This window comes from Sphaerodactylus townsendi, linkage group LG06, assembly GCF_021028975.2.
Source record: "Sphaerodactylus townsendi isolate TG3544 linkage group LG06, MPM_Stown_v2.3, whole genome shotgun sequence".
NCBI lineage: Eukaryota > Metazoa > Chordata > Lepidosauria > Squamata > Sphaerodactylidae > Sphaerodactylus > Sphaerodactylus townsendi.
The window spans coordinates 92,880,086-92,900,866 of record NC_059430.1 but is presented as its reverse complement, the minus strand read 5'-3'; the positions used below and the strand labels follow the sequence as shown (position 1 = coordinate 92,900,866).

The following is a 20,781-nucleotide window of genomic DNA, read 5'->3' as shown; positions in this document are numbered from 1 at the left end:
TGAAATCCTTTAAAGGTCTAGGTCAGTGGTGGCGAACCTTTGGCACTCCAGATGTTATGGATTACAATTCCCATCAGCCTGATGGGAATTGTAGTCCATAACATCTGGAGTGCCAGAGGTTCGCCACCACGGTTCTAGGTCTTCAAAGTATATACCTTCTGTAGAGCTATCAAAGAAGGACTCCAAGATGAAGACTTAGTTTGGGAAAAGTACCTTAGCCTACAGGTAGGGAAGGTAAGACTGGGTCACAACATTCTTAATGACGGTGCTGGAATGGAACTGTAGTGGGGACAGATAATTTTATACACACGCAACAGATACCAGTTGCCAAAGTTCCCCTTTCTGCCCAGCTATTAGTGTTCAAGGAACATGTCCATTTCTGCATGGGTTACCTTATGTTAAAGAGCAGGATTAGCAACATGAAATTATAGCTCAACCAATGCCTAGGCCATTTGAATGACAAACAGTTACAATGGTTTTAACAAGAAAACCAAAGGTCATAAAACTTCATTCTAGATGTGTGTAACAGATCGTAAAACAAGTAGGCACTATTAAATCATAGCAATGGCAACATTATTAGCCAGAGCTTCAGTGCTAAGGTCACAAGAAAATCAAATGGAACTTCTGTTGTAATACCTGCTGTAGCATTTCTTCTGTGGCATTCAGTTTTTCCCTGTGTTCTTCTAGGCAGAGCTCTAAATCTCTGATCTTTTCTCCTTGGGCCTCCACCTGGTCAGTAAGAACACTCACCTGTGCAATAATAAGAGATTTTAAATCAAAAGGAATATTTAAGCACCCCGCTTCTGTGTAACATGTTCCATCAGAAAGTCCTGTGTTATAAAAGTAAGACTTTACAGGTAGCTTCAAAGCAAACTCAGTAGACATGTACCCAACAGTGGTAAGGGTAATCTACTGCAGTGCGCATCAGGATATTTGTAAGTTCTCTTTGTCATATTTCATGAGTTTACCAAATTCTCTCTATGTTTCAAAGTTTCTTTCCAGACTTACATTAACAGCCCATTCCAGAGCCACTCAGCAGAAGGACACAATGTCGCTGCAGCAGCACCCCACAGCCTCCAAAAGTGCTGCTCAGTGGTGTGGGGAAGAAGTAAGAAAAAAGGCTCCCCATTGCTGAAAAGCCCTCCATCAGGCTCTATGAACTTACACCATGTAGAAAGGTGGCATAAGTCCAAGTCCCAGGTGCCAGTATTACAGCAGGCAAAGGCCTGGTGGAAGCCAACTAATGTTGGCTCTACCCCCAAGCATGCCTCTGGGAATGGCGAAGGAGGTGGAGGAGGAGGAGGAGAAGAGGAGGAGGGGGAGGGGGAGGAAGAAGAAGAGGAGGAGAAGGAGGAGGAGGAGGAGAAGGAGAAGAAGAGGAGGAGGGGGAGGGGGAGGAAGAAGAAGAGGAGGAGAAGGAGGAGGAGGAGGAAGAGGAAAAAGAGGAGGAGGAAGAGGAAGAGGAAGAAGAAGAGGAGGACGAAGAGTTTGGATGTATATCTCCCCTTTCTCTCCTGTAGGAGACTCAAAGGGGCTGACAATCTCCTTGCCCTTTCCCCCTCACAACAAACACCCTATGAGGTAGGTGGAGCTGAGAGAGCTCCGAAAAGCTGTGACTAGCCCAAAGTCACCCAGCTGGCATGTGTGGGACTGCACAGGCTAATCTGAATTCCCCAGATAAGCCTCCACAGCTCAGGCAATAGAGTGGGAAAATCAAACCCAGTTCCTCCTGATTAGAATGCACCTGCTCTTAACCAACTACGCCACTGGGGCTCCTTATATACAGGAAAAATACACGGCTGGAAATTAACTACCACTCAGAATGCATTACTTAACTACTGCATGGATATGGAAATAGGAAACACAGTGACCCTAAGTCACATGAAAACATGAAGCTGCCTTAAATTGAATCAGACTCTCAGTCTATCAAGAACAGTACTGTCTATTCAGACTGGCAGAAGCTCTCCAGAGTCTTAGGTGGAGACCTTTCATGTCCTTTTCACTGGAGACACTAAGCATTGAACCCAGGATCTTCTGCATAACAAGCACAGGCCCTACCACTGAGCCACACTCCCTCCATTACAGGTGAATGAGCAGGATCATTTGTACTGTCCTGTGAGGAATTTTCTACGAAATAAAATTACAATATGGGTCCACGAGATGGTTAATGCCTTGCTGAGAGAAAAGGGGAAATGCCATCAGCCTTGAAAGAGGCTGTGGTCCACCACCTACTGAAGCAGCCCTCCTTGGACCCAGAGGCAATGTCAAATGATAGGCCAGTGGTCAATATCCCCTTTTGGGGCAAGATCCTGGAGAAGATATGGCAGGTCAACTACAGGCACATTTGAAAGAAACAGATTCTCTAGAACCATGTCAATCCAGATTCAGGATTCAGCACAGAAACTGCCTTGGTTGCCCTGTTAGACGGCCTAGTCAAGGAGAGGGGAAGGGATCATGCATCTCTGCTGATTCTCCTATGAAGAGAGGCTTAGGGAGCTGGGGTGTTTAGTCTGGAGAAGCGTAGGTTAAGGGGTGACATGATAACCATGTTTAAATATTTGAAGGGATGTCATGTCAAAGAGGGAGAAAGCTTGTTTTCTGCTGCAACAGAGACTAGGACACGAAGTAATGGATTCAAGGTGAAGGAAAAGAGATTCCACCTAAACATTAGGAAGAACTTCCTGACTGTCAGGGCTGTTCGACAGTGGAATTCACTGCCTCAGAGAGTGGTGGAGTCTCCTTCTTTGGAGGTTTTTAAACAAAGGCTGCATCAGCATATGTCTGGAGTGCTTTGATTGTGGGTACCTGCATTGCAGGGGGTTGGACTTGATGGCCCTTGTGGTCTCTTCCAACTCTATGATTCTATGATCTTTGATCACTCAGCAGCCTCCAATACCATTGACCACGGTATTTTGCTGGATTGTCTGTGAGGGATAGGAGTGGAAGGCACTATTTTCCAGCAGTTCTCCCCCTACTTCAGTGGGCAGTTCCAGAGTGTAGTTGTGGGGGATGCAAGCTCAGAATTCTGGGAGCTCTCAGAATTCTCCCAGAATTCTGGGAGATCCCCAGGGCTCGATGCTGTCCCCTGCACTATTTAATATCTATATGAAGCCACTGGGGGAGTTCATCAGAAGGTTTGGTGTGGGTTGCCAGCTGTTCCTCACAATTCCAACTTCATCAGGTGAAACAGTGCAGGTACTGGAGAACTGCCTGGGGGTGGTCATGGACAGGATTGGGGTGAGTCAATTGAAACTGAATCCTGACAAGACGGAGTTGCTGTTTGTGCCAGGTCTTAAGGTCCAGTCCATAGAGGGTCATCTTTATCTGTGTATGATACTGTTTTTATTACAATGTGGGAAGCATTTTTAAATGGCTGTAACCTGCCCTAGGATGCATTTAGGAAGGACAGGATACAAATCAACTAAATAAATAAAGTATCAGATTTCTAGAAGGAAACAATGAACTAAGAAAAAATACTTACTTGCAGAACAAGAGATTCCTTGTCATTTTCCAAACGTGCTAGTCGCTCCTGATACACATCTCCATTAGTAGATATATGCCCATTGGTCTGGAAAATAAAATATAGAAAAAATCACCCTGCTATAACACTGTTCCATGAAGATGACTCTGAAATAACAAAACTAAATAAAGCTCCAAGCAATGAGAGAGAATTCAGCATGTGACTTCAAGGCTACAGAATCAATGTATAATAAGGTTTGCATGACCTAAGAAAGGCTGTTAACAACAGGACATTTGGGGGGACATTAATTCATAGGGTCATCTTGAGACAGAAGTGATTTGACAGGACTTAACACACAAACACACACACACACACAGTATCTAAAACTGCATGAATGCTTTGAAGTGCTAAGGTGGTTCAGCATTACCTGAAATACTACATACAGAACAAAGCAGCATGGCATGGAATTGTTGTACTTTCTAAACAAGGGTCTGTCATTTGTCAGTTTATCTAAGGAGTAGGAGGCAACTTTTTCAAGCACACCTTCAAGGGAACTCATGGCTTTTCCTTTATGTGAAGGTAATCAGTAGGGAGCAAAATCTTGGCTGGGGGCCATTGGAGTAACCACATGTACTTCTAGCTGGTTTTAAGTCTGCATCTTGGCCAACATAAGACTTAATTAACAACAAAAAGGAAGTCCAGTGGTACTAACAACATTTATTCCAGCATGAACTTTCATGAGTCACAGCTCACTTCTTCAAGTGCTATTTTAAAAACATATGAAAGTATCCTTAGAATTTATGAAGAAAACAGAAAGTCACAAAAACCCTCCGTATTCGCAGGTTGAAATGGCAGAAGCTCAACGATCCACAATAAGTCCTAGGAAAGAGTACTTTCCAGTAATTATCGATTCCTTAAGGAATGGACCCCTTAGGGTCTTCGTTTGTTGCAGGAAACCAAAAAAGACTTTACCCTGCAGGGAAACCATGCACTCCTCCCCCATACACACACATTACATTACTCAGAATTATATCAGTGTGTGGTAGAATGTAATGCCAGAAGGAAGGTGTCTTGGGTTGTCATAGCAAAGACAAACATGAGACTTGGGGCACCCTGATGACTAAAAAGTTTTAATTCTAGCATAAACTTACATAGACTACAACAGGGGTGTCCAACTCTGGCCCTCTAGATCTTTGTGTGCTACGATTCCCATCAGCTGAAGCTGGCAGGAGCTGAAGGGACTCATAGTCCACAAACATCTGGTGGGCCAGGGTTGTATACCTCTGGAGTACAACATAAGACAAATTGGCTCATGTTCACAAAAACATATGCTAGAATTAAAACTTTCCAGACCTTAAGGTGCCTCAAAGCTTCACTTCGGAAGAACACAAATTTTCCTTGTTTAAAAATGGAATGACAATATAGGATCTTTTTCAGCATGAAGCTTGCTTCCTTATATGTACAAACAACATCAAAGCACAAGTGATTTATTTTATTTTAGATTCAGAGAACCTGCAATATAAGCAATGGAAAAGACAGGAGTGAATAAAAGCAATAAGAACGCGATTCCGCACAAGATAGCTGGGGGGGATTTTGAAGACGAGAAGTGGTTTTTACATGACCCAAATTTCCTGCACATTCCACATTTCCAAAAATGCTCATGAGTATCTGGGTTGAACAGTGCAACAAAAAAGCATCCCTGGAAGCAAACCAATATGATAAACATACAGGAAGTCTGTGCAGCAGAATGAAAGAAGAAACTATTATTATTATCAACATGTGCCGAGTTTTTACTCGATCCCCTCTCTCTGCCTGAGGGTGTGTTCAGCACAGGCGTTTTATTGCCACTTTAGACACTTAAATCCATGCTCAATTGGATTAAATCCAAACAGAAATCCCAGCTAACTAATCCTATGGCTGTCTAAGCATATACAGCTGCATATTTAAAGAAACGAGCCTGTTTTATTTTTCTTACCTTCACAAGGACAACTGATTAAGAGAGAGAGAGATCAATGTTTTTTCTTAAACTTTATATTATTTATCTACACACACATTTATCATCAATAAAAATGCTGTGCTCTGTTGAGAACAAAGGAGACAGGCCTCTGCCTGCAGGAAGCATACACATCTAAATGTAAAGGGGGGGAATACAACATGGAAAAGCAGAAGGAAAGGAGAAAAGGAAGTCTGAGATGACAGAAGAACACCAACAAACATATCACATATGGTTAGAGTTGCTAACATTCTGGTGTGCCCTGGGAATCTTCCAGAATCACTTCCAGACTACAGGGATCAGTTCTCCTGGAGAAAATGGAGGAGGATTCTAGGGCACTGTACCTACGTAAGTCCCTCCCTTTCCCAAACCCTGCCCTTCCCAGATTCTACCCCCAAATCTCCAGGCATTTTCAAATGTGGATTAGCAACCCTACTTAGGCTTCATTGCAGCTGGAACTGAAGGTTAAGTCCTTGTACAACAGAGGTCAAAAACCAGATAGAATACAAAGACAATGCAATTAGAGGCATTGAGGGGTGGGGAGGGATGGGGGAGAAAAAGGGGGAGGGGGAGGGAGGATCCATGCAAACAAGAAGAAACTTTTGAGCAACTAAGTCTGGTTTTGCGGGGTATTATCAGTTCTGAAGAGAGACCCCATTAACCTTACCAATAAGTTCCTTCAGACAAAGGATCACTTTGGAGGAATATCAAATACATGAGAACTTTGACCTAAATATGAAAATCTAATCCCACCATAAACTGGTAACACCAGGTAACTAGCAAGACTTCTAGGTACCTGTGACTAATTCCAGAAGTTAGGGTGGCAAGCACCACTCTAATCAACTTCATGATAGGAAGATTCTGATGTTTTTAAACAGTTCAAAGAAAGAATCTCCTCTTTTCACCTGCTCAAGGTCTTGTTTAAATCGTGCTGCAACTTATGCAAAGCAGTTTAATTTCCACACCAGAGATCTGTAGCAGATATGCACTGCCATATAAACTACATATGCATAGGTGTTTTTCACAGGGAGTGGACACAATTTAACAAGACCCTGAGTCCATGCAAAGTGACACAGGAAAGCTCTCCTTCCTCACTAGCCTTATGTTTAAATCATGTTCAAAACTTAATTTGTACCTTTCAGATGAGAGTTTAAGGCAGGGGTCCCCAAACTACGGCCCGGGGGCCAAATGTGGCCCCCTGAAGGCATTTATCCGGCCCGCCAGGCACGCCGGCGATGGCTCCATTCATGTGCAGTGGGGGCTCGAGGGAGAGGAGGAACCGGCCCCAACAGCTGTTGATTGCAATTACATGATGGCACCCCCAAATCTCCATGAATTTTCTGACCCAGAGTTGGAAACCTTACATGTGGCAACGCCTGCTCCACCCTTCCCTCTCGGCTACTCCATGTGTTGCTCTCAGGCTTTCTGTTCCGCCTCACTCCCATTGGCATCAGCCAGGCTGGTGAATCGCTTGCTGGCTGCTAGGGAGGAAAGAACCCAGGAAGATACCTAATCCTGGGTTAGATGGAATGCTTCATTGGGAAAGTTCTGCTTTTTTTAACAGGGGAAGGTATTCCACAGCCTCCCCAACAATATTTGGAGCCCACCCTGTACTTGACATACTTTAGTCACTGTTCTAAAAATAGACCATGACAGAAAGGCTGAAAGGTGAAATCAAACATTTTACAATCATTTGTGCATAGGAATTTGTTCATAGTTTTTTTTAGTCCGGCCCTCCAACAGTCTGAGGGACAGTGAACTGGCCCCCTGTTTAAAAAGTTTGGGGACCCCTGGTTTAAGGACTGAAATGAGCTCAGACAGAATGCAAACAGAATCTGTTCCACTAGATGGCACCTTAACTCAAGGCACAATTTGCATGGCCACTGAAATCTTTGTCCCCATCTAGCTCCATTTGATTGTGCTTGATCATAGGTACAATCAACACAACCCATCCGGCTTCTCAGTCACCTGATGGGCAAAAAATACTATGATTCAAACAGTTGTGAGGAATAAGAGATGCAAGGTATGCTTGCAAAATGTGATTAGAGTCCATTAGTCTGTTTCAAATTATGGTATGACAGCTTCTTTCATACTTCCCTACAGTATGCAGCCTAGCATAACGGCAAGGAAAAGTACGTAATAAAACACTAATTCAACAAAAAACTGTACAACCTAGTTGGCTGCAGTGGTTTGCAGGACAACTTTCCACATAGGCTACTTCAGTCTAGTTTTGCCATTTGCCTGCCAGTCAGCAGGAGGTAAACCCCTGTCCTTGGCCCCCAATCCCCTGCCCTCAAGAAAGCAGAAGGAATGAGAAAAAGAAAGTGGCAGGCAAATTTCCCCACAAATTTCTCCACAAGTTTTCCCAGGTCTCCATGGTAAAGATTAGTGGGAAAGCCTAGAGAGTCTTCTACAAGTGACATCACAACCTTCCCAAACTCCACCATCCCCACGCACTGCCCTCAAAATCAGTCAGTGCTTACTGAGGCAGTGCTGGCAACTCTCGTTCAGGCTGGCCCGGGAACAACAAGCCAGCTGCTTCAAATGGGATTAAGTGAGCCCACAAGGAGAGCAATGGGTAATCAGTGCCAAAGCAATTTCAAAAAATTGTCTGCTCTCCCTGGAATAGGATCCCCCATTAAGTGATCTTTCACATCACTTTTACATAGGCAATTGCCAATTTAACCTCTTGTAGATGATACAATCATTGTTGAAGACCACTTCCTATAAACCAGTAACTGCAGTCAGGACAATACAAAACAACATAACCCTTCCCTTCCTTTTGATAGCGCTTGCAAAGAGAGGGGAAGAAATCACCCCATAGCTTTCAAACTGTCAGAAAGAGTACAGCTCAACTATATTAACCACTTCTATCCTTAGCCAGCATAAATAAAGACAGAAAATAGGGTAGAAATTTTCAAACTAGTAGCAGAAACAAGTCAAAACCACAGTTAACTGGTTGAAGGATTTATGAAAGAGCTCCTTTCACATCTCTGAAGCAGAATGGAGCCAAGACACAGACAGAAATTTTCAAAACAAAATTCAAAATGCTTTAATTAAAGTGTAATTGAGAAATTAATGCTGAAAAACAAAGCGTGACCCCCCCCTTCTCCGACAAATCAGTACAAAAGGAACTGCAATAATTTTAGCAGTTTATGATTAATCAATCAGAGAGAGCAACAGTCCACCCATCTCTTTTTAAAACAAAGTAATCCTTGTGCTGTCGTACCATTTGACTCTGTAGCCATTCAATCAAAATCTCTGCTGTTGAATCTGGGACTTGACACCGCAATCCTTCTTTCTCATCCACATCCATCATCTCCAACAGGCCGCGCAAATCCTCTACCAGATGCAGGGCTCGCAGGCTCCCCATGAACGGAGAAGTTGGGGATTGGCAATCAAATATGCCGTTGGAATACTCCAAAGCCTTGGAGCCTGGAGGAACACAAGAGTCAGATACGGCATTAGTTCACCGTTTTTAACAGAATATGCAGAGCCTTTATTCACACACACACGCATATGGGGAAAACAGTGTTTTAATTGTGAAGAATTGCTACACACCTGAAGATCAGGATCCTTACAAAACAATTAGATGTGTCTGACTTCTGAAAAGCCTAGACTTTAGAACTGATAAGAATTTATAGCTTATTTTACAGTAAGAAAATCTGTCAAACTTCCCTTATTTGCTATGTGTATCCTGCCACTCTTCCATAGAGCTTAAGGAAATGTATATAGACAGTTACTGTATTTTATTTTCATATCAAGCTAGTGATGTGGTTTGGCAGTTAGTTATGAGGAAGTATTTCTTGCCGAGGATTGCCCAGCCAGTGAAGATCGGAACCCTATTCTCCCAGACTAATTTCTACACTCAGTCTAAACTGGCTCTACAATGGAGTATTATTGCTGTTTTGCACAAGTTTGCCCCTTCAAAGCACTGTAAATTAAACGAAATTAAATTAAACCAAATTACATGTAACCTGTTTAGACACAAACACCACCTAGTCCTAATACATAATATTATGTATAATGATTGCCCCACCAGAATTCAAAGGCATTCATTTAAATTGTATGCACACTGCTGTTTCTCATAAGTATATTAATTAGAAGCAGGCCTCTGGTCTGCCAGGCATTCTTCACAACATGGCTTATAAAATTAAGGCTGCAATGCAATACATTCATTTTGTGCCACCCACTGTTTAGATATTTTAGACACACTAACTACCCTGATCAACATCAGCTCCTATTCATGGGTTTAGAGCACATGGTGTGGATGAACACAGATCCCACCCCCACCCCCAGGTTCCAGATCCAACCCACACAGGAGAGGAAGAGAAGGAGGGAGGAAGAAAGAGCTAGCTAGTCCCCTTACCTTATGTAACTTAGCCGGGCACCTACTGCAAGCTTCCCTGGGACAAGGGCGGACATGGTCTTCCTACCCCAATACAGACAAAGGGCAGAGGAGATAGACCATCAGGTCAACAAGAAATGTTCTATCTATTAGCCATATTTCATGCTGAATACATGAGGTTATTTAATTTTATCCTCATAGCAAAATGGGTGAGGAAATAAAGAAGAGAAGAAGAGTTTGGATTTATATCCCCCTTTTCTCTCCTGTAGGAGACTCAAAGGGGCTTACAATCTCCTTGCCCTTCCCCCCTCACAACAAACACCCTGTGAGGTGGGTGGGGCTGAGAGAGCTCCAAAAAGCTGTGACTAGCCCAAGGTCACCCAGCTGGCGTGTGTGGGAGTGCACAGGCTAATCTGAATTCCCCAGACAAGCCTCCACAGTTCAGGCAGCAGAGCGGGGAATCAAACCCGGTTCCTCCAGATTAGAATGCACCTGCTCTTAACCACTTCCCCACTGCTGCTCCTAAAGATGCTTCCTGCAAATCTTTGTAGGTTCTTACTTGTATGAGGTATTTGTAGATATATAGTAATTAGAGACAACAAGTGACTCAAGGTCCCCAAAGCTTCAGGCCACATAGGAATTTGAAACCAGGATGTGCTTTAGTGTGATGTAGCATGGTGGACTTTGCCAAGGGAAACTTGATTTCAAATACCAGCTTAGCCAGGAAGCTGAGGTGGCCACAAGCCAATTATGTTGTGAGGTGTTAGGCTGGGATGGGAGAGAATGTCATATGTCAAATACATTTAGAAGAGCTGGCCAAAAGGGTTCAATAAACAAACCTCAAAATAAACACAAACAAAAAACAAAACAAAACATGAGTTTTAATCATCAATTATTTACAACAAAGTAATTATGAGTGGTCTGCCTAGCTTTAGATATGAAGATGGAGACTGTAAAAGATTATATGCTTTGTTGGGCTGGAGATGAGGGACACAATGTTATAATAGGACACCTGGCAAAGATTTAAGTTTAACTGAGAGTTACTATATTAAAGAGCATTATTATGTAACGTTTTACTGTTGGTTCATAACGCCTCACAAATTGGCTAAAATGAAGAAAGGTACTGCCAGGTGCTGGAAATGCAGAAGAAACAGGTACTCTATATCACCAATGGTGGACATGCAGGAAGACTAGAGTTTTTTAGCAACAGATCCATAAAGAAATATCAAATATTTTAAATAAGATGGAAATAAAGCCTGAAATGTATTTGTTAGGAATTCTAGATGCAAAGAAAGATAAGAGACATGATCTGCTCAGATATTTACCCACAGCTGCAAGAATAATTTGGGCCAAAAACTGGAAAGTTTCAAAGATTCCAACAGTGCAAGAATGCCACCTTTGGCAACTTAAAGTCAAGGAGTTTGTAAGACTGCTAAACTGGAAGGTTACATTTTATGTAAATCTGATAATGAATTCAAATTAGAGTGTAAAGAATGGGTAGATTACATAGTACAAGATTATAAGAATGGCAATATTGTGGTTGATTATTAGACAGAAAATGTATAATGTTATAAATTGTTATAAATATAAATACAAATTTAAGGTTATAAATAGACAACATTATACAGGATTGAAGAAAGTTGGTGAAGGTAACTGGAAGTAGAGTTTAAGGTTAACTTTCTATTGATTTTTTTGTACGTAATATGTAGCAGTGGTATTGTAATGTAATGTTTGTTACATGATGTTGTGGGGTTGTTTATACTGTAACTATATTAAAAACCTACTATGTTAATAAAGGATTGATTTTGCAAAAAAATTATAGGAACAAAACCTTTTAGAGGGGAATGTGGGCAAATTAAAGCAGCTTTGAACAAAATAAATGTAAAAGCTCCATGTATTGTGAAGAACTTTCAGAGAATCAGAGCTGAGAACCAAACTGGTCTTGCCCCCACCCACCCCTAAATTACAGATTAATTCTACATACAGATGGAAGAGATCACTACATCTATCTCCAACATGAGGCGGAGACAGATGTTGCAGTGGTTTAAACATACTGCCCTGAAAACACCGGTCTCAGAAAGTAGCAAGTGTGCCCAAACCACATCTATCACATTTTAGAACACAAGATTTATCTTCATCCCTAAAAATACTTCTTGGCCCACTACTCTCTCCCATCCCTACAAATTTTGCCAAATGATTTCAAGTGTACTTAAAATAACTACCGGAAAGGGCGGGGGACCTATCACCCACCTGAACTTCCTTCCCTCCTCTATCCATCCTCCTGTGTGTATCTGGAAGGAAGAAGGTGGCTTATCATGGTTCTATATAATTTAATGTGGTTTATTTGTAGCTCAATCATGGTTATTAGTGAATAAATTTTACTTAGTTTGGAACAGCATGTGTGGGATCTCTCAGATGTTGCTCTAGAATAAAACTCTGGTATGCACAGATAAAAGATCCATTGTTTATCCATATGGAGACCCAGCAACATGTTAATTCCCTTCACTCTCTCTCTCTGCGAGTTCAGTTTAGGTGACACCAGTACCACGCAAAATTCCACGAATGCCCACAGCTCAGCAAGCTTGGGGACCCCCTTCTCTGGAGAAGCTTAGTGTTTCAATACTGACACTACTAATAAATCTGAACAATTAGTTCACTGAAAAAATATTTTTGCATGTCTTGCATCAGAATGTGAGAATGTGAACATTTACTGATATGTACTTGATAGCTCTGTACAGATCTTGATAAAGCAAGCACAGTGTACAGAAGCAGAGATGTATGGGTAGAAAGAGGCTGTGTTCCACATCTGCTTCACACATGTAATGCCTATTTATGATGTAAATCTCTCACAAGATGGTATGGTGGGACAGGGGATGGCAGAATATATTTTCTGTCCCTTTTTGAAAGTACTCTACAGAGGGAATAACATTATTGAAGCAGAAGCCTTGGAACCTTCACTCTTCCAGCACCCACACACAATATCTTTTTAGCTTAAGCAGCTGTTTGCACAGTTTGGCTTGGAATGGGACCAAACCAAAATGTTAAATGTGCAAAGCTAGCACCGCGGTCCTGTGGAAGTTCTCTCTATAAACACAAAGCACAGTCAAGGCCTAGTTCTCACAGATAGTAGAAGTGAATGCTGAACCACTCTTGGGAAGCATTGCTTCCAACTAAAGAAGGTATATAAGGTAGAGTTGCCAGGAGGATGAAGCCTGAGGACAGTGGAGTTTAGAAAGCTTCCAGCAGGAAGGTGGATCTGTTAGATGTCTTTCAACTGGATTCCTGCAATTCCCAAGGCAGTGCCCCATTGCCTTCCCTAGACCAGAACCCAGTTCCTCCAGGAACAACAACAACAAACTTCTACCTGCAATAATGCCGTCCATCTGTTCCAAAGCTGCAGCCAGCATCTCACTTGCATCGCTCATCATTTTCTTGTTTCTGCAGGGTGGCCACTGCAAGCATCTAAAGCAAGGAAGTGACAGTGTTATATGAGCTTTGCAACATTACAAACATCTACGAGAGGAAAAAGGACTCTGTCAAATGATCATTTCACTTAACCATTGGTTCAACAGCTGAGCTTTTCTGCATGGCTGTCAACTTCCAGGTAGATGCATAAAACTCAGGTCTGGCTTCACTTGAGGTGCTTAGAAACCTAGCATTCACATTGGGATGACAGCGTGTGATGCATTCCTACAGATGACCATTTCCAACACTGTGTATACAGTTAAAGAAACCCTGGTCTGCTCCCTCCAAAACATCTGCTCTCTTCTAAAGTGGACAGATGTAAAATTTAGCCCACTAGAGCATTAAGCTCTTAAAGCATCCTCAAGCCAAATACTTTAGAGCTATCTGCTTATTGCCAGTGGAATTGCTGTGGATAATAACAAGGACTTTAGGCTTAGGGCCACCATCAGCCTGAAAAGTTCCAGAAAGTGTTAGAAATGAAGAGAAAATTTCAGTCACAGTTTACTGTAAAATATACACCTAGGTATATTTTGTGCAGTATTAAAATAAGTGAAATATTTTACAGTTTTTATTCAATCCTAGCCATCAAGAAATGTGTGGCTCTTCAGTTAGGTTTTTTTGGGGGAAGGAAGTATTAGTACACAAAAATAGGTTACAGAAAGGAAATAATCTCATCTCCAAATTAGTTGGGGGGGGGTCCCCTTTCTCCCCACTTGCCTCTCTCTCCGCTCTCATTTCCTTTCCTAGTTTTTTTTTCAGGAAAGGAAATTGGCTAGATTATTAAACGTAGACCACACAAATGAAAAAACTGCATGGCACACAGGTGTCTTTAATTTCAATTGTGAATCATGAGAATACAAATTAAAATTACTTCAGAACTGTTCACATCTTAACACAAGTGGATCCCTCAGCTCTCAGAAGCGGCTTAATGGGTGGGGTGGGGTGAAACTATGGTTTGTTATGGCTTTCTTTGGAGACACCTGTCCTTCTCTGTTCAGAACGCAAACACAAGAATCATAATATGGGACAAAATGGGGTGCTTGTCAAGATTAAACTGTGAACACGGAAAAAAGCCACCCAAACCAAATATATTTCAAGCATAATTCTGATTACTGTTTGTGGTTATAATCACAATACTCTTCAAATATAATAGGTTGGGGGGTTGCATCTGCAGGAAAAACTGTACCATTACATATGTCTACCTCATCCTCCCAAACAAATGATATTTTGCATTTGGAATGTATACTTAATATTTTGTAAACCGCAATTACCTTTGGTTTCAGCAAATAAAAGTACTCCCTGACTGTTACTAGGACCATATAAATTGCTTGACAAGTAGTCTGTGAAGAATCTTCAGCAATCCAAAAAAAAAATACGGAGTATAAAATATTTTGGAAAAGGGACTCCTTTCTTTAAGTGCCATCATCTTTAATGCACATCTTCAGTACTTTGTGGAGCAAGGAGGAGGCTTAACTGTACTTCTAGATTTCTGTTCAGCACACTGAAAACATAGGAAGCTGACAGACTGTAAATTACCAAGGATTAAACCTGGTACATATTTGCCAATGTGCAAGAACATTTACTATAAATACAGGCACACCAAATAACTAAAGTTGTAGCTCAGGCAGAAAGAAGAATGTTACAAGCTCTGATTTCTTTAACTAAAGTAAACCGTTCTTCAAACCTATTTACACAGATAAGCTATGAAAATTACCTAATCTGTAAATTCAAGCCTAAAAATGTATACATTCAAGCCTAGGTGACTTGATAGTACAGCTCTGTTACAGCAGCAGCAGCAGCAGAAATGCCTAGCACCGTAGTGGCGAACCTTTGGGACTCCAGATATTATGGACTACAATTCCCATCAGCCCCTGCCAGCACGGCCAATTGACCATGCTGGCAGGGGCTGATGGGAATTGTAGTCCATAACATCTGGAGTCCCAAAGGTTCGCCACCACTGGCCTAGCATATTGAAAACAGCTTCACAATATATCTAATTTACCGTATATACTCATTTATAAGCTATACTCATGTATAAGTTATATTTGTGTATAAGTAGCTGCTGTGTTATTCACCCTAGACCAGTGATGGCGAACCTTTTTGAGACCGAGTGCCCAAACTGCAACCCAAAACCCACTTATTTATCACGAAGGGCCAACATGGCGATTTAACCTGAATACTGAGGTTTTAGTTTAGAAAAAATGGTTGGCTATGAGGCGTGCGTTACTCGGGAGTAAGCTTGGTGGTAGAAGGTGGCTTTGCTTTGAAGCAACCATGCAACTCTTCGAACAGGTGAATCACGACCCTAGGAGGGTTTACTCAGAAGCAAGCCCCATTGCCAGCAACCGAGCTTACCCCCTGGTAAAGGATCACGCTTTAATTCTTCCCATGAAAATCAGTGGGGTTTAACAACGCTTAACAGGGTTACCTATACTGCTTCCCCAAAACTAGGCCTTAGGTTTAATGCTAATAATCGAGCCCAGCAGCCCAGGCCAGCCTAGATGTGTGTGTGTGGGTGCGGGGAGGGGAGGGGTGATCCCCCCCCCACATGATGAACTCTGTGAGTGCCCAAAGAGAGGGCTCTGAGTGCCACCTCTGGCACCCGTGCCATAGGTTCGCCATCACTGCCCTAGACTTATATTCGAGTCAATAAGTTTTCCCAGTTTTTTGTGGTAAAATTGGGTGCCTCAGCTTATATTCAGGTCGTCTTATACTTGAGTATACACGGTAACCTCTTTGCAAGATTGAGCTGGCTCATTATCATTCCCACTATAAAGATATGCATTAGAAGCCATAGGTAAAGATTGCCAACCTTTAGATGGGGCCTGGAGAGCTCCTGCAATTACAACTGCTCTTCAGACTACAGAAAACAGCTTCCTTGGAAAAAATGGTGGCTTAGAGGGTGGATTCTATATCCACTAAGGTCCTTCCCCAAGTTCCCAGGCTATACCCACAAATCTCCAAGAATCTACCCTTCCGGAGATGGCAATCTCCACCTTGAGCCACCTAGTACTGTCTATGGAAAAGTAAAAAACTGAACTTGGGTCCATGATGGCTCAATATCTATTATGCACTGGTTATGGGTGGATCCCCCTGACCTGGGCGTCTCTCATAGAAGTGGTGGAGGATTGATTCTCTCCTCTCTCACTCTGCCACCTTGCCCCATGTTGCTGCTGTCAAGAGAAGTAAATGAATGAAATCAGTATCACTTCTAAAAAGTAATTTAATTTAATTTAAGGGATCATGAGAACAGGCTCACTAGGTCATGCTAGGGCAGTGGTGGCGAACCTTTGGCACTCCAGATGTTATGGACTACAATTCCCATCAGCCCCTTCCAGCATGGCCAATTGGCCATGCTGGCAGGGGCTGATGGGAATTGTAGTCCATAACATCTGGAGTGCCAAAGGTTCGCCACCACGGTGCTAGGGTCTCACACCTTCCTCGTCACCCTGGGAGCACACATGTGCTCTGGCATAGCATCATCAGGTGTTAATCTCACACCATTCCTAACTCCAGGATTTAGATCTGACATCAGTGCAATGGGCTAGAATTGGCAGTGGAGCCACCTATTTCTGTGGTCTTCCCTTTGGATGCAGGCAGCCTTTTAGGAACAAAGCAAAGTCTACGATACTAGCTTCATCAATTAAACCAAAAGTTCTGAGTACCTTTTTTCTGCAAGCAGTCAATATGCCGATAGCGTATTTTCACCAGTATTTCACCAGTATTTTATAAACTAATATGACTAGTAGCTTTGTGGTGAAGTTATCTGGATTTGGTGTCCCCTCCCCATCTTCAGAAAAACAGCCTGAGAATTAAGAATAACCCTTAGTGAAAGAATAAGAACTCCCTGCCTTTACACAATGACATATGCCTCTTTTGATAAGTTTCAAAGTTAGGGGAGCTGAATCTGAAAAGGCAAATAGTAATCTATGTGAATGAACCAAGAAAACTTTTTTTAAAAGTGCCAGATGAAAGAGCCGTGAACTCAAACAAACAGCAGCATCAGATTTGACGTCTGAAGCACACACCTGAAATATACACACACAGACGTATGAAACTGAAACACTGTCTGGCCCCATACAAAGAATAAAAAGGCCCATTTTGTGTTCTAAAAATGGTCAGAGAACATCTCTCTGTTATTACTGTTACTAAGATCTGGTCACTTAACCCACCCACTCTTGTTCTACTCACACATAGTTCATGTCAAAATGAAACTGAAATCGTTTGCTAGGCCATATAACAAACATTCACACACAGTATGGGGGTTCCTATTTTATTTTTTATTATTTGATGCATTATGTTGAGATATTATTTATTATTAAACTAATTTAGTTGATTATTTAATTGGATGCATATCTTTCCCCACAGCAAGGGCCTGGAGCCAGCAACCACTATTACATTCTAGCCTTCACTATCAACATTTTGTTTAAATTGACACCTTATAGTACGTGTGCAGACTTTGGTGAATCTCCTAGAAAACAGAAATTCCAAGCTGAGAAGTCACCTCCGACAGTTAGAAAAATGCAAGATTTGGGTCCTGACTTGGCACAACACTTGGTATACTGAGGGGAGCCGAGTATTCCTGGTCAGTACTAAAGGTTGTATAGAAGCAAAATCTTCGGTATTGTTAGGCACATACAAAATGCACATTAAACACATACAACTAGAAGAGCACACTAGGGTGATATTAAGATAAAGAGACTCCATTTTAAGTCTCCAGAAACTTCACAGGAGCTTCCTTGCCTTGAAAAATAGTAAGGATAAATTCCATTGTATGAGTGCACGAACTCTCTGCACCTGGCATTGTAGATCAAAGAGGTTGTTAAATGGTCAAGGATAACTTTGTGTCTTCTTAATTAGAGTAGTACCAAGAATTTTAGGGAGGAACCTGTATAGCTAGATACTGATAGATAAGTAACTTACACTAACAAGCATATAGATAATTTTAATGTCTAAAAGATAAACTGTAAAAAGATAATTGAGAAAACCAATTAGCGTTTAATCATTATACCAGTGGAAAGGTATTTGATTGTATAATCTGTAAGAACTAATCACAGAAATAATGATTTCATGTGTAACCAATAAAAAAAGCACACAGTTTTTAAAATATTTGCAAGCTTTTTCTATAAAAGAAGGCTTTATATTCTGGAATGCTGGTCATTTGTTTCTAATTCCCTTGCTTAAGCAATAAAGTTGTGAGGGTTTTTTTGCATTCAAGTCACAGCTGACATAGCAACGCCATAGGGTTTTCAAGGCACAAGACGTTCAAAGGTGGGTTGCCATTGCCTGCCTCCACATCACAACCCTGGTATTTCTTGGAGGTCTTCCATTCAAATACTCCCCAGGGCAACCCTACTTAGCTTCTAATATCTGATGAGATCAGGATAGCCTTGGACTATTAAGAATGTTTAAGGCTTTGCAAATCACTACCAAAACTTAGAACTGAAGCCAGAAGGCAGTAAGGAGCTAGTACAGATAATGGAACAGTACCATAAGGAGTTTCTGATGGCCCACCTCTATTGGAAATTAACTTGACTTTGGTTTACTGTAGCCCAGTTTTCCTCAAAGTGGTGCCCCTGGGTTTAATGGTATCTACTTGCTTCTTCCCTACTGTACCTGCTCCCAGTCATGCCTTTCCCCCACTGCACTGGAATGGAAGTTGTGTCAGAAAACCTTGGGAGACATTATCTTTGTGTGTGCAGGAAGCATCTGCGCACAGAACCCTCTAACATTTTCTTGACTCTCCTGCCATTTTGCAATCTGATCCCTTCCCCCCTCAAATCCCACAGTGCCCACAGGTTCAACAAGGTTAGGGCTCCCTGGAGCAGTTGATCCCAGTTAGGAATGAAAGCAGCAAGACCAGCTATACAATCTATTCTAGGCTTTCCCAGTTCTGGCAGCTGAGGCACAATTTTTCTGAACTAAAAATGAAAAGCATACTTCACTTTTATATTCAAACAAGTTCATGTGCGGATTAATAACCTAACTTCAGAGGACCATGTGTCTTTAGGGTAACTGCACAAGTTGAGTTCAAGGACATTTATTTATTTATTTACTTACTTACTTACTTACTTACTTACAAAATTTACCTCCCACCTTTCTGTCTTTACAAGGGCTAACAAGGCTGCTAGCCATTTATACACACACACACACATAATATTACATTATAGGCCACTGTAAAAAAACATATAAAAGATTTGTCATTAAAACAATTTAAAATACTTACAAAAACACAAACAAAACATAAAGACTATGTTTAGGAAGGCGGGGTCCTTGAGGGATGCAAAGGAACAAAAATTTGGGTGTTGTGGGTTTTCTGGGTTTTATGGCCATGTTCCGGTAGTATTTTCTCCTGATGTTTCACCTGCATCTGTGGCTGGAAACTTCAAAGGGTGCCAGACACAGATGCAGGCACCTTCAGAGGATGCCAGCCACAGATGCCGGCAAAATGTCAGGAGAAAATACTACTGGAACATGGCCATATAACCCAGAAAACCCACAACATCCTAGTGATTCTGGCCGTGAAAGCTTTCAACAATACATGAAACAAAAAGTCTTCACTCACTGGCAGAATATGACAACAGAAGGGGACAGTGGGGAGAGAACTCCAGAGCTTTGGTGCCGTGACCAAGAAGGCCCTCTACTAGACTGCCACTCGTCTATTCTCAGAAGGCAGGGTCACTCAAAGCAGGCCCTCCAAAAATGATTGTAATGGTTGGGCAAGTTCATAAGGGGTTGGAAAGAGGCACACCCAAAGCAGTGACATGCAGGGACACAACAGGAAACCTCCTCTGAGCAAAAGTAATTCAGCAGTGTGCCTGTATCAGACCAACACACCAAATATTATAGTTACAATCAAATCTAATGTTAACGAATACTTTTCATATCTATGTAAATAATTGTTACTCTTTTTTCCTCCTTATTATTTAAGGTTTATACTCAAAAATGTTTAAAAAAATGTATACAATGTTGTATTGAGTTCAATGTAAAAAATTTATTGTTAAATATTTTTTTAAAAAACCACCAAATCATACAGAGTCAATGGGAATAATCTTCCCTATTTGTGGGAACATGAGGCACACAGACGCTTTTAAGCCCTTATTTAACCAATGGCATATTAGCAGCTCAGGAATGAAGTTCTAAACTACTGACCCATTCCAAAACGAGCTATCACCTTTTTTCTGGCATAAGGAACACAATATAAGCAACATTTCCTTGCATTTGGGATTCTAGGCATACGGAGACAGGAAAAAATAAACCCCTGAAGAGATTTTCCTTTAAATAAACTGGACGTAATGGTGAGGGTGAGGAAATGGACAGCTATAAAGTTCTGACACAACATTGTTCCCCCTTCCCAATGCATGTCACTGCTTCAACTTCATACTGCAAGACAAAACAGGCTGGCACATTAATGCAATGGTAGGACCAACATTTCCCATGCCACTCAAATGTAACCCAGTATGCAAGGTAAATTCATGCAGCAGTAAGGAAAGATGATAATAAGGTAAGGGGGAC

The 20,781-nt window shown here is 41.7% G+C and overlaps 1 protein-coding gene across 13 annotated transcripts in view; it reads right to left on the bottom strand.

The window, feature by feature from the left end:
* The window catches only part of PPFIBP1 (PPFIA binding protein 1), a 121,530-nt gene that overhangs the window by 47,524 nt on the left and 53,225 nt on the right, over positions 1–20,781 (bottom strand). For all 13 annotated transcript variants that reach the window (XM_048499905.1, XM_048499907.1, XM_048499911.1 and 10 more), the window contains exons 2-5: positions 13,166–13,263; positions 8,683–8,888; positions 3,482–3,568; positions 637–750 (exon numbers count right to left, since the gene is read on the bottom strand). In XM_048499905.1, the coding sequence (XP_048355862.1) occupies positions 637–750; positions 3,482–3,568; positions 8,683–8,888; positions 13,166–13,229 (471 nt within the window). In that variant the 5' untranslated portion in view covers positions 13,230–13,263. The remainder of the gene's footprint in view (positions 1–636; positions 751–3,481; positions 3,569–8,682; positions 8,889–13,165; positions 13,264–20,781) is intronic.